The sequence below is a fragment of the Anopheles aquasalis genome, chromosome 3 (genome assembly GCF_943734665.1).
Source record: "Anopheles aquasalis chromosome 3, idAnoAquaMG_Q_19, whole genome shotgun sequence".
Taxonomy (NCBI): Eukaryota; Metazoa; Arthropoda; class Insecta; order Diptera; family Culicidae; genus Anopheles; species Anopheles aquasalis.
This window is the reverse complement of record NC_064878.1, coordinates 30,199,096-30,209,095: the sequence shown is the minus strand read 5'-3', so window position 1 is coordinate 30,209,095 and position 10,000 is coordinate 30,199,096. Positions and strand designations below refer to the sequence as shown.

Genomic DNA, 10,000 nt, shown 5'->3' with positions numbered 1-10,000 from the left:
GTGGCGGTGAATGTACGGAACCGTGGACTAATACTGTTGGGAGAAGGTTAGAGGTTGGTTGGTGTTTCTATCTCTCCCCTTGGGGGAATACGGAATACGGAGCGATAGAAAAGTGAATTTCTCTTCAAACAAGATATTCTAATGGATGAGTTTGGTAGCGTTGAGTTGGTATTTTGGGTGTTATTCGCCTTCTTTTTAGTAGTTAAGAGTTTCGTCTTGCATTGGATCACTGAAGGAAACTTTGGTGAAATTAATCGTTTCATTAGAAATATTTGTTTACCCTATTTTAAGTTATGTTTGAGTACAAATTCGGTTTTCATCTGCAGATTTATTGAATGTCATATGCTGTGTTCTTAGCAGCGTTAAATATTCTTCAATTTTTAATTGCATTTCCCATTAAAATGTCACTCTCTGTATGCATTGCGACGTTAATGCTTAATAGCCAATGATTTGTTGTGATTTTTTTTAAACATATATAATGACGGACGAGAGCCGTATGTTTAATTTGTTGTGAATAATCATAAAGAAGCTATTTCTCTGCAGATGCCTAAGGATAATAATTGTTTGTTCCATTCTTTTCCATCCTCGTTCAAATTGTAAAAGCGAATTAGTGTAGTTAGTGAGCATTAAACTCAATACAAGAAATGTAGTTAAATGCCATCGGATTTTCTGCTACAGTAAAATCCTATAATCCTCCACAAAAATCATGGTTCCATGCTCCAAACTGCAGTGGGATGTTTGATAGTTTCAAGTTATCTGGGATATCCCAGGACGTCAGGGAATGAAGAAAACCTATGAGTACGAGAAATTGATGCTAGAAAAGTGATGAAAGTTGCTCACAATTGAATACAATCACAGGATTCATTTCTCATTCACAAGTTATAGTTAATGCATCGAACTTTTCGATGTCGCTTATTTTCGAGATATTTTTTGGTTGTCTAGTTTCGTATCGATTTTAAAGGATTTCGTTCCACTTTGTCCCTCGACGATCTTACTATTTGAACAGGAAGCGGAGGTTGTGGTCTTATTGGGAGGAGTCTTATTGGGTCTTTGGAGATTATTTGATGTTAGCTAGGACATTGTTCTCGAAAAAATATCGATTACGGCATCTGACAATCATCTTTTCCAGTTTAAAAAAGTGTCATTGTTTGCTGTAGTTGGTTTGTTTATTTTTAAGATATTTTATTTAAAAAATAAATTACTCACGATTAGATAAATAAAATTTCTAAACATCCAATTATTCAAAATTTCAAAAATGAACATTTTAAGTTATATTTTTCAAAAGTACATGTAATGTTAGATGTGTTCGCTGTTCTTAAAAAGTGATTTCTCATTGTATTTTGCAATGTATGTAAATATGTTCACTCCTCCGTTTGTCGGGTCTTAATGACAAATTCGGCGCATTTTCCATTGCGATGAAGAAAATATAAATTTTCTTTTGACTTTCCAAACAAATCTGGCTGATTGTGCGGTGTGAATCTGCGCCGCAGGCAATACCTACCATTCAGTAAGCAGTCAATGCGTCCTTCCCTCTTGCCAAAGGAAATGAAAAAGAAGAAGCAGAACAACTGCGGAAGCATCGACGGATCGCACTGGCACGATTGCAGGGAAAGTTCAAAAGGAATAAAACTCAAAAGTCTCCAAGTTGAAACGGTTGAAGCTCTCCGCCAGATTCACGGATGCAGATGGGGCCACGGGTCGCGATTGGCTCAATTTTCGTTCGCTCCTAATCAGCGCTCAGCGGTCGTCAATAGGATTAAGACTCTGGTGGTGGTGGTTTTTTTTTTCTTCTTGCTTATTGAAAATTTACATTTTTATGAGATTTTTTACTACATCATCCTAGACAGGTTGCGTGGGATGGATGGGCGGGAACCGATTTGTGGGTCTCCGTGGTCCCCTTTCCCTCACGGGATCACGATTCGTTTTTTTTTTGTCTCTTCATTCATTGCAGTGCGGTTCGTTCCTTCCGATATGATTGAGGTTGTATCGTGCAAGGACAGCTGAACTTGTTAATTTTTCTGCCTCTTTCCTATTTGCCATAGATCGCGGTTCGATATTTACTTAGGATGTCGCCGCTCGCCAACCATGTAATTGTAACTATGACAAACACAGACAAACAGACAAGAAAGTGAGAAACGGCTATCTTTGAATCAATTTGCATACCCGACAAGATTGAAACAATTCTTGGGCGACAAACAAAAGGCTGAAAAAGTGATCAACGACCGCTACGACCGAGGAAGCGCACGTGGAAAGGGTTTGATTGGAATTATACGAACCGGTTTTCCGGTTCGCTGATGGATGGTGGAAAGCTCCGGTGCGTTTGTGGCCGCGCGCCGTGACACATGTTGGCAAATATTTTCCAATTGTCGGTTTCAATATTGAATTAAATTCGGGAAAAAAGGAACTATACCGAGTGGAATTGATTGCGGCCATCGACGATGGGGCTGTTTGTCGCGGTTTGATTACTTTTGGGTGCTCTTTTTTTTTTTTTGGTTCTTTCAACGCTCTTCGCCACTTAAACAAGATGTATTGTTCTGTACAATGGCGGAACGATTGAATCTTTAGCGTGTAATGTTACTTGCTGCAATGAGAGTTATGGTGCTCGATAAAAGTTTATGTCCGTACGAACGTCTGGAGCCTTGTGTGTCGACAATTTTTCCGTGTACAACGATGGACGTGAACGATTCTTCCATTTCCTGCACCCAGTGCTGGTCTGTGCTGAGCGACGAGTTATATGATTCATTTCGTTTAATTAGTGCTCCATGGCATAGGCATAGAGATGTCGATGCTTTGTTTTACCATCGTGTAGCAATATTTTAGGACCTGAGACCTGTTTGTTGAGGGAATTTGGAGGGAAATCTCATTTCTTGGCTGCCGGAGCGTATGGGGTTCATTTCCGCAGAGGTAAGCGATAGGGTCTTCGCTTCAGTGGGATCGTTAGAGGAAATTTAGCTGTTTGGTTTGGCCACCGTTCTGTGCTGCAGCAACTGTTTCAAGTGCCACTAGTGCTACCTAGTGCCAATGCTGCCCACTAGCGCAACGATGCTCATTGCATATTCATGTCAAGTGCTGTCGAAGTGCAGAACCAGCGTCGTTGTCGTCGTCGTCGTCGAGAGTGCCATTCGGTGATGTGCTTTGTATGCGGCGATCTCACACACCGGGCAGGCAATGCGCCTGTCAGCGCAATGTTTATGACGATCAGGTTGTGGATGATGCTTGTTACGCTTTCGCTGCCCGCTGCATCCTTAAACGATATTTTATCGGGCGATTTTCTATTCCCGTATTATTTCTGTCGTTTGTCTTTCCGACTGAAACGGATCACCGGTGGTTCCCCAATCCCGGCCAGTGGAGTTTTTGGTAAAAACAAAAAAAGGAAGCTACACAAAATGTGTAAGAGGAGATCCATAGGTGTATAGCGTTGCATCGTCTGCATATTAATTTTGGAAAAACTCTTGCAAAAGCACCCTTCAAATGGATTTACCACCGAAACCGTTCGCGGCCACTCACCTCGGTGAAGTTGAAAAACCCTTCGCCGGCGCGAGAATTCTGGCCGATGATTTATCTCACCTATTCGCCCCGGCACCGGAGTGGAATCCACGGACGTTTTTGAGGTCCGGTAATACGTGTCGGTGGTGTAAATCATTGCAAACCAACCGGGCGTGGGTATGGTTTGCCAGCTGAAATAGAAACATTAATCAGTTGATGAATTTTTGAAAATTTCACTCACGTCACCGCGTGAAACAAAAGGTGGTTTCGCTAAACTGTCCGTGTTGCTTGCTTGCTATTCAGTTTAGCCATGGCTGTGCATAATTTAGCGAGAAGATCTAGCATTTGGACGAAAGAAAAAGAATCCCCATGAATGCGATAAAGAAAAAGGAGATACAACCGGTGCTAGGGAAGAGGTGAACAAGGGAATCGGGAATGTTACGTTTTCTGAAGTAAGTTCAACAAGAACAGCACTAATTAAACAAAGTCGAGTCTTGTTTTTGTGTGTGCTCGTGCTGATTGAAAAGGGATTTCATTGCTTGAAAGAGGGAGTAAAGAGAGACGTTCTTTGTTCTCTAGACACTTTTCTTTGAGTGTCACTAATGAGTGACAAGTTCGCTCTAGAATTTCCAACATTTTTTCTTGTTTGTTTTCATTTTGCGAATCACAATTTAACACTCAACAAGAAAAAAAAACAAAAGTTATTTTACGCATTACATCTATCTATTTTTTTTATTCTACATTTATTTCAATCAAGCGGTTTTCCAAATCGTATCAATTGTTCAGTTGTTCATCACTAGTAAGTATTTACTTCCTTTGATTGATTATTGCGCTAAAGGATGTTTTTTTACTTAATATCTGCATTTGTTCGCCGCTTTGATTTGTCTCAATTTTGTTTTCCTTGATTACCTCCATTTTGACTGATTTTTAGTCGTGAATTTATTTTATTGTTTCAAATTTAAAGTTTCTTTAAAATCCTCTCGAATCGAAAAACTAGCTTTTTGACTCTCGCAATCTATCAACCGAAGTGGAAACTGCTTGAATCAAATTTATGACCCAACGCAACGGAACTCAAATACACTTGGATGCTTCTTTTTTTTCCGGGAGCCACATCCTTTGTGGACTCGAATGGGACTGGGGAGCGAGAGAGGAGAAACAAAGGATGGAACCACATTAACGGAAAACGCAATCAGCGAGACACCATGCTCCCATAAGGAGCATAAGGTAAGCCGGTGCGACATTGAGATTGGATTCTCAAACTAACGTCCGGAGAAGGTTGGGTGTCCTGGTGTGTCCTTTTGTCGATCTTTTCTTCCCGAGTCCTTTTCATGCACCTTCCCAGACGATGCAAGAGCTACATCAAGCGTATTGGAAAAGTTTCCTTTCGTTTCCTTTCCTTTTCTTTTTGTGATTTTCCCGTTTCCCGGGTACGATCGGGAAGGATCGGCCCGGGCGAGCACTGGTTTAGGTCGTTAGAACAAATCAAGGGTCCACGCAAGAACCGGACAGTTCACCAGAGGTGCATACCCTTTTGATCAAAGAGAAAAAAAGGCCAAGTGTCGGGTGTATTGAGGGATGGAGGGCAGAACATGTGGAGGAAACTTTTCTAGTTTTTCTCCAATATGAATAATACACTCTGTCGCGCTGGGTGGAAAGGAAAAACACCTTTTTGTTTATCTCTAATCTTTGTATTCACTTCCCAGCAGACTACGAAGAAGCGATCAAATCAGATGAAAGTGGTCAAACGAAAGGGCAAAGTTTAGCCAATTGATTCTTTTTGTTCCCCTCACCTGAGTGGAGATTGGGCGAGCATCTCATGAACCCTGTCCGTTGTCTAGCGTGCGCGTGTCCATCGGGAGTACATTTTCATTTTCGCACAAACATATAACCATTTGTTGGATAGAGAAGTTTGGTCGTTACCCCCAAACCCCAAACCAAACCAAACCAAACCAAAAAAAAAAAAAAAACTAAACGATGAAGCACCATCCCCTGTCACTTGCGGTGTCGGAACAGACGCTCTCGACGCTCACAATATTCGTTAATGGAAAAGTGAGCCCCCCCGAACCGGCTGCACCATAAATCATGCTGCGCGCAATGCTCGCTCGGTACACGGTACAAACCGGCTACGTCTTGGTCTTCGTCGTCGCGACCGAGCGGTCCAAGACTGCTGCTGCACCCCGTTCGGCTTCCGGTTCTAGCCGTGGTGGTGCGCGCTTTTGGACGACCCGGGGGCAGCCCGATCTGATGGTGTCCATAATAAATCCATCAGCGGAGCTTTACTCAGATCATTACTCTCTTAACCTCTCGCGGGGCCACCACCGTGGCACGTACTGGTCGCTAGGTTAGCCGACATGCGACCACACTTGGTTCGGTCGTGAGTGTAGCGATAACCGTGTGTTGTCGGCCCCCTAGTGGCGGTGGAGAACAAGTTTCCTTTTTCTTTTTCTAATTTCCCTCCACCTTTGGCAGCAGGATTCTTCTTCCTGTTTCACTCCTGATCAAACTTTCTCATGGGAATGAGGTTGGGGCGTGGGAAAAAGTATTACCCCCCCCCCCCCCCCCCCCTTCCTTCCTTCGTTCGTCCGATTGTCCGAGGTGAAATGCCGGTAATTGATATGGCAGTATCACGCAAATGTGATTACTTTGTTGCCTCCGCTGACCAAGCACAAGTGGTACTACCGTGGCATAGCCGGCCATAAATTAGCCCAAAGTCCACTGGACCAGAAGCCGAAGCCCCCGAGCGCAAGAAGTAACTGCAATTGAACTGAATCAGTCGCCGAAAAGTTCCGCCTTTGGAGCCACCGTTGGAGATTGGGTCAGCTCGATAGTGGAATGCGGTTAGGTCAGAGGATACGACGAGGTATAACCTATTCCAAACCATTTCTCTCCACCGCCAGTGCCCGGTGGACGAGATTCCGTGTAAGGTCAGCTCGGGAATGTTTGATGTGTGCTGTATTTGTGTGGTGGAACTGCAATCGTCACAGAACCAATTTGTTACTATCTAGTTGTTTGACATATTCTAGGACAATCGATAACCGTTCCGGCTACTACCAAGTCGAGCCGGGAACCATCCATCTTCTCGACCTTTTGTGTGCTGTGGTGGCGCGCTTTTTATTCTCTTTTTTGACACCACATGCCACTGCACCTGCCGTACCGTGACCACAATAGCGTCATCATGGTGGTTGGTTCTTGGTTGGCACTCGTTTAGGTGCAACAAAGTTTTCATGCTGGCCCGCCCCAGCGTGGTCATAAATCGTGCCTCGAAGATGACTTCGACTTCCACACGCGCGCGTTTCCGTGTGCGGGACCGAGCGGCGGCGGGTTATTGAATTTGCCGCGGTTTGGTTCGTTCTGTGGGTTCGCTAAAAAGCTCTAGCGCTTTTTGATTATCGACAAAGTGTTGCTTTCATTTTGTTCGAGTAGAAAGTTGTAGCTCGTACTTGTAACAGGTTTTCCTAAATGAAAAGGGTAACCTCAAGGACCTTTTTTGGACACTAAATTTCTTTGCCAATCAATATTAGGTACTCGTGATTGTGTTGCCTGTGATACAGTTTGATTTCTTCGTTTATTCGCTTCTATTACTGCGCTCTTCATTACTTCTGATTGTCCTTCGAACAATCCAACACTATCGCGAAGGTCTCCAAACAATCCAACTTCTTGGAATTAATGCCGATACCGATGCCCTTTCTCAATCTAGAAACATTTATGCACTCTCTGTTCACCAAAAAAAGAACAAAAAAAGGGAAGATTTTAACGATTGGTCGTCGCCACAACTTCCCTTCTCTTGCATTAAAAACTCCAATAAAAATTCGTGCTGCGAATTCCTTGTGGGATTTTTTTTTGCTAACTCTTAGTTTTGAAGGGGAACTGACAAGTTTAATGGACAGAATTCTAATAGACGTAGGACGCGAACCCTTTTTCACGATATTGGATAAAAGTTCTCTTGTCAGTTCTTGTGAGTGTTGTAGATCCAGCACAGGATTTGTTAAGTAATAGTAGGTCTATAGCTTAGTTTTTTCGATTTTTTTTAGCTCAACGAAAACCGTTTACTTTCAAAACCAAAAGAATAGTTACATTAATCAAAATATTGCCCATCGCTAGCCACTACTTTTTACCATATTTTGTGCAATTTTCAATTTCCATGTCGGAAGAACACCTAATCTTTTGAGGAGATTGTAATGAGCCCAACTACTTTCGAAGTAAGTGTCCCAAAAAGCATACAGCTTATGCTAAAACGAATTGCTTGTGAGCTATTTGCGGCACTACGATCGATCAGTACCAATAGTCAATAAATCAAATGCCAGACCGCCAGACCAGCGCAACTTTGAAAGAGAATGGTGCACTTGACTGTCAACCTAACGCGCCGCTTCGTTTGTAGCACCTAGTACGCCATTGATGCATTCGAGTGCAACTGTATTTTATCACCCATCAACCCAGCGCCCCTATCGCAGACGCGATCGCGATTCGGGGTCGGAGTCATTGGCAGAAGTAATGACAGAAGTAAGTGGACGCTAAAACGATCTCCACTCTCCCCTCGTTTAGAAACAATTCTAAATTCCACAACCGTAGCGAAACGCTCCCCCCCCCGGCGTGTGTGATGGCCGACGCACACGTGGCGCGACGTGGCCAATCATCGGGTGGGGGGCCTGCAAGAAGAAGTCAATCTTATCGGACCACGGTGGTTCACGCCGGTGTTTTGCAAAACGCCACCGGGCGCATCGTAAATATTTTTCACAACATAAATTATGATAATTATGGACCGTGCTTTGATTTATCGCTCGCTACCGCTACCGCTTTCCACCCACTTGCTTTCCACCCACTCGCAATCCGCCCTTTTGAAGGCGTTGAGTGGCCAAGTGCATAAAGCAGCACTTCGACAGTGTCGGAACGTGCGAGCACCGTGTTTTTGGGGAGGAGCGGGGGGGGGACAGGTGGAGAAGAAGGTTCGGAACGCACTATGGTATGGTATTGGCGCCTATTTGCATAATGAAATTGATGCGACTGGCAAGTGACCTCCTGGAAATGGAACCAACATAGTGCTGCGGGGCTGTCGAGGTGAAGGGTCACGGCGTGCGATGGTCACAAAGGCCCATTATCTGTTCGGGGGCGGTTGTGGAGGAGTGCAAAACGCCCCAAAATGCTGGCCTCCTGCAGCACCGTGCGGGGCACGTTTTGCAACAAGATTTGTTGCAAGCTCTTGCTCCACTGTGTGCCACTTATGCACCCATTGGCGGCGGAAGTATCGTGGTATCGTGTCTTTTCAGGGGGAGGGTACGCGCACGGTTTGACGCACGCTGCAAGAACAATGCCGAATGTCACGGACATGTTCTTGACTTTTGATTTGGCTTTCGTGAAGTACGGACGGCGATCTGAGGTGCCGAGTGCCATTTCCATCGCCGTATGATCGGATCGGTATTCCCTATTTACCTACTGAGGGACGACATTACTCTGCAAGGTCGGTCGGAAGCACGCGGTCGCGGTCGCGTGTAACGTTCGGATAACAGGAACCACCAAGCGCCCCGAGAGGGCTTGGGGCACAAACTAGGGCAAAGTTAGTTGCGGATGATGATGCACAATGATTGAATGGTAGCGGCCGGCCTCGGTTTCGGTTCGGTCACCTTCGTTTATTATTGGCATGTCATTGTCATTTGTTTCGGCGGGCAGGAACGGCTCGAATAAATACTGAAATCGATGAAAGTAATGGGGCTTTGCACGCTGGCACTCTCGCTCTCTCTCTCTCTCTCGCTCTTCCTCTCGCTATCTCTGCCTAGTAGGTGTAGCCGGTGTTGGGGTTGAAGCCTTGCTGCCGCTTGTTCGGTGGCAGATACTGGTTAGCTGGTGCCGATGGGTAACCCTGGATGGCGTTCGGTGAGCTAGAGTGGAACTGAGGAGTCTGCTGCTGGTACTGAGGTTGCTGATACTGCGGTTGCTGCTGCTGCTGCTGCTGTGGCTGTTGATACGAGGGTTGTTGTGGCTGTGGGTAGTACTGCTGCTGCGGCTGCTGCTGAGGAGGACCGTACTGTTGACCGGGTTGTCCATCCTGGTATGCAGGGTTCTTGGGCCGTGCGGCCGCTTCGGCATGCAGACGTGCGTGCAGATCGTACGCTCTGTGGAAGCACAGAAGGAGAGGGCGTTAAGACCAAGGAATACGGGGAAGATACTCGCTGTACTTACTCTTGCAGCGCTGGCGGGAGTGGTGGTGGCGTTGGCAGATGATCACCGACGGGCTGGAAACCGTTCGCATCGGCCTTGTACTGCACGCTGTACTGTTGGCCATCGGGTGCGGTGTAGGAGTAACCGCCCGACACTACCTGTTCCGACTTTTCTGGTCCCAAGTTTCGCAGGAAACCTTCCTCCTGGTGCTGGATGCCGTTACCGGTGGCGTAGCTGTAAGGGTCAGGAATGAAGGCATCGGTTTATTGGCGTGATCACTCGATAGTTTGCGTTTTGATGCGTTTGCAGATTGTGGCATGTGGTATAATGGCCAGGTATTTAATTTCATAGGGACGAAATT

General features: G+C 45.3%; 2 protein-coding genes across 2 annotated transcripts in view; one reads left to right on the top strand and one right to left on the bottom strand.

Moving 5' to 3' along the window:
* LOC126576333 (uncharacterized) overlaps window positions 1-10,000 on the top strand; it is a 112,813-nt gene that overhangs the window by 8,122 nt on the left and 94,691 nt on the right. The gene's annotated exons all lie outside the window — the stretch shown is intronic.
* The window catches only part of LOC126576332 (GATA zinc finger domain-containing protein 10-like), a 2,758-nt gene continuing 1,823 nt past the window's right edge, over window positions 9,066-10,000 (bottom strand). Inside the window, exons 3-4 of the mRNA XM_050237559.1 lie at window positions 9,661-9,873; window positions 9,066-9,593 (exon numbers count right to left, since the gene is read on the bottom strand). Of these exons, the coding sequence (XP_050093516.1) occupies window positions 9,254-9,593; window positions 9,661-9,873 (553 nt within the window). The 3' untranslated portion in view covers window positions 9,066-9,253. The remainder of the gene's footprint in view (window positions 9,594-9,660; window positions 9,874-10,000) is intronic.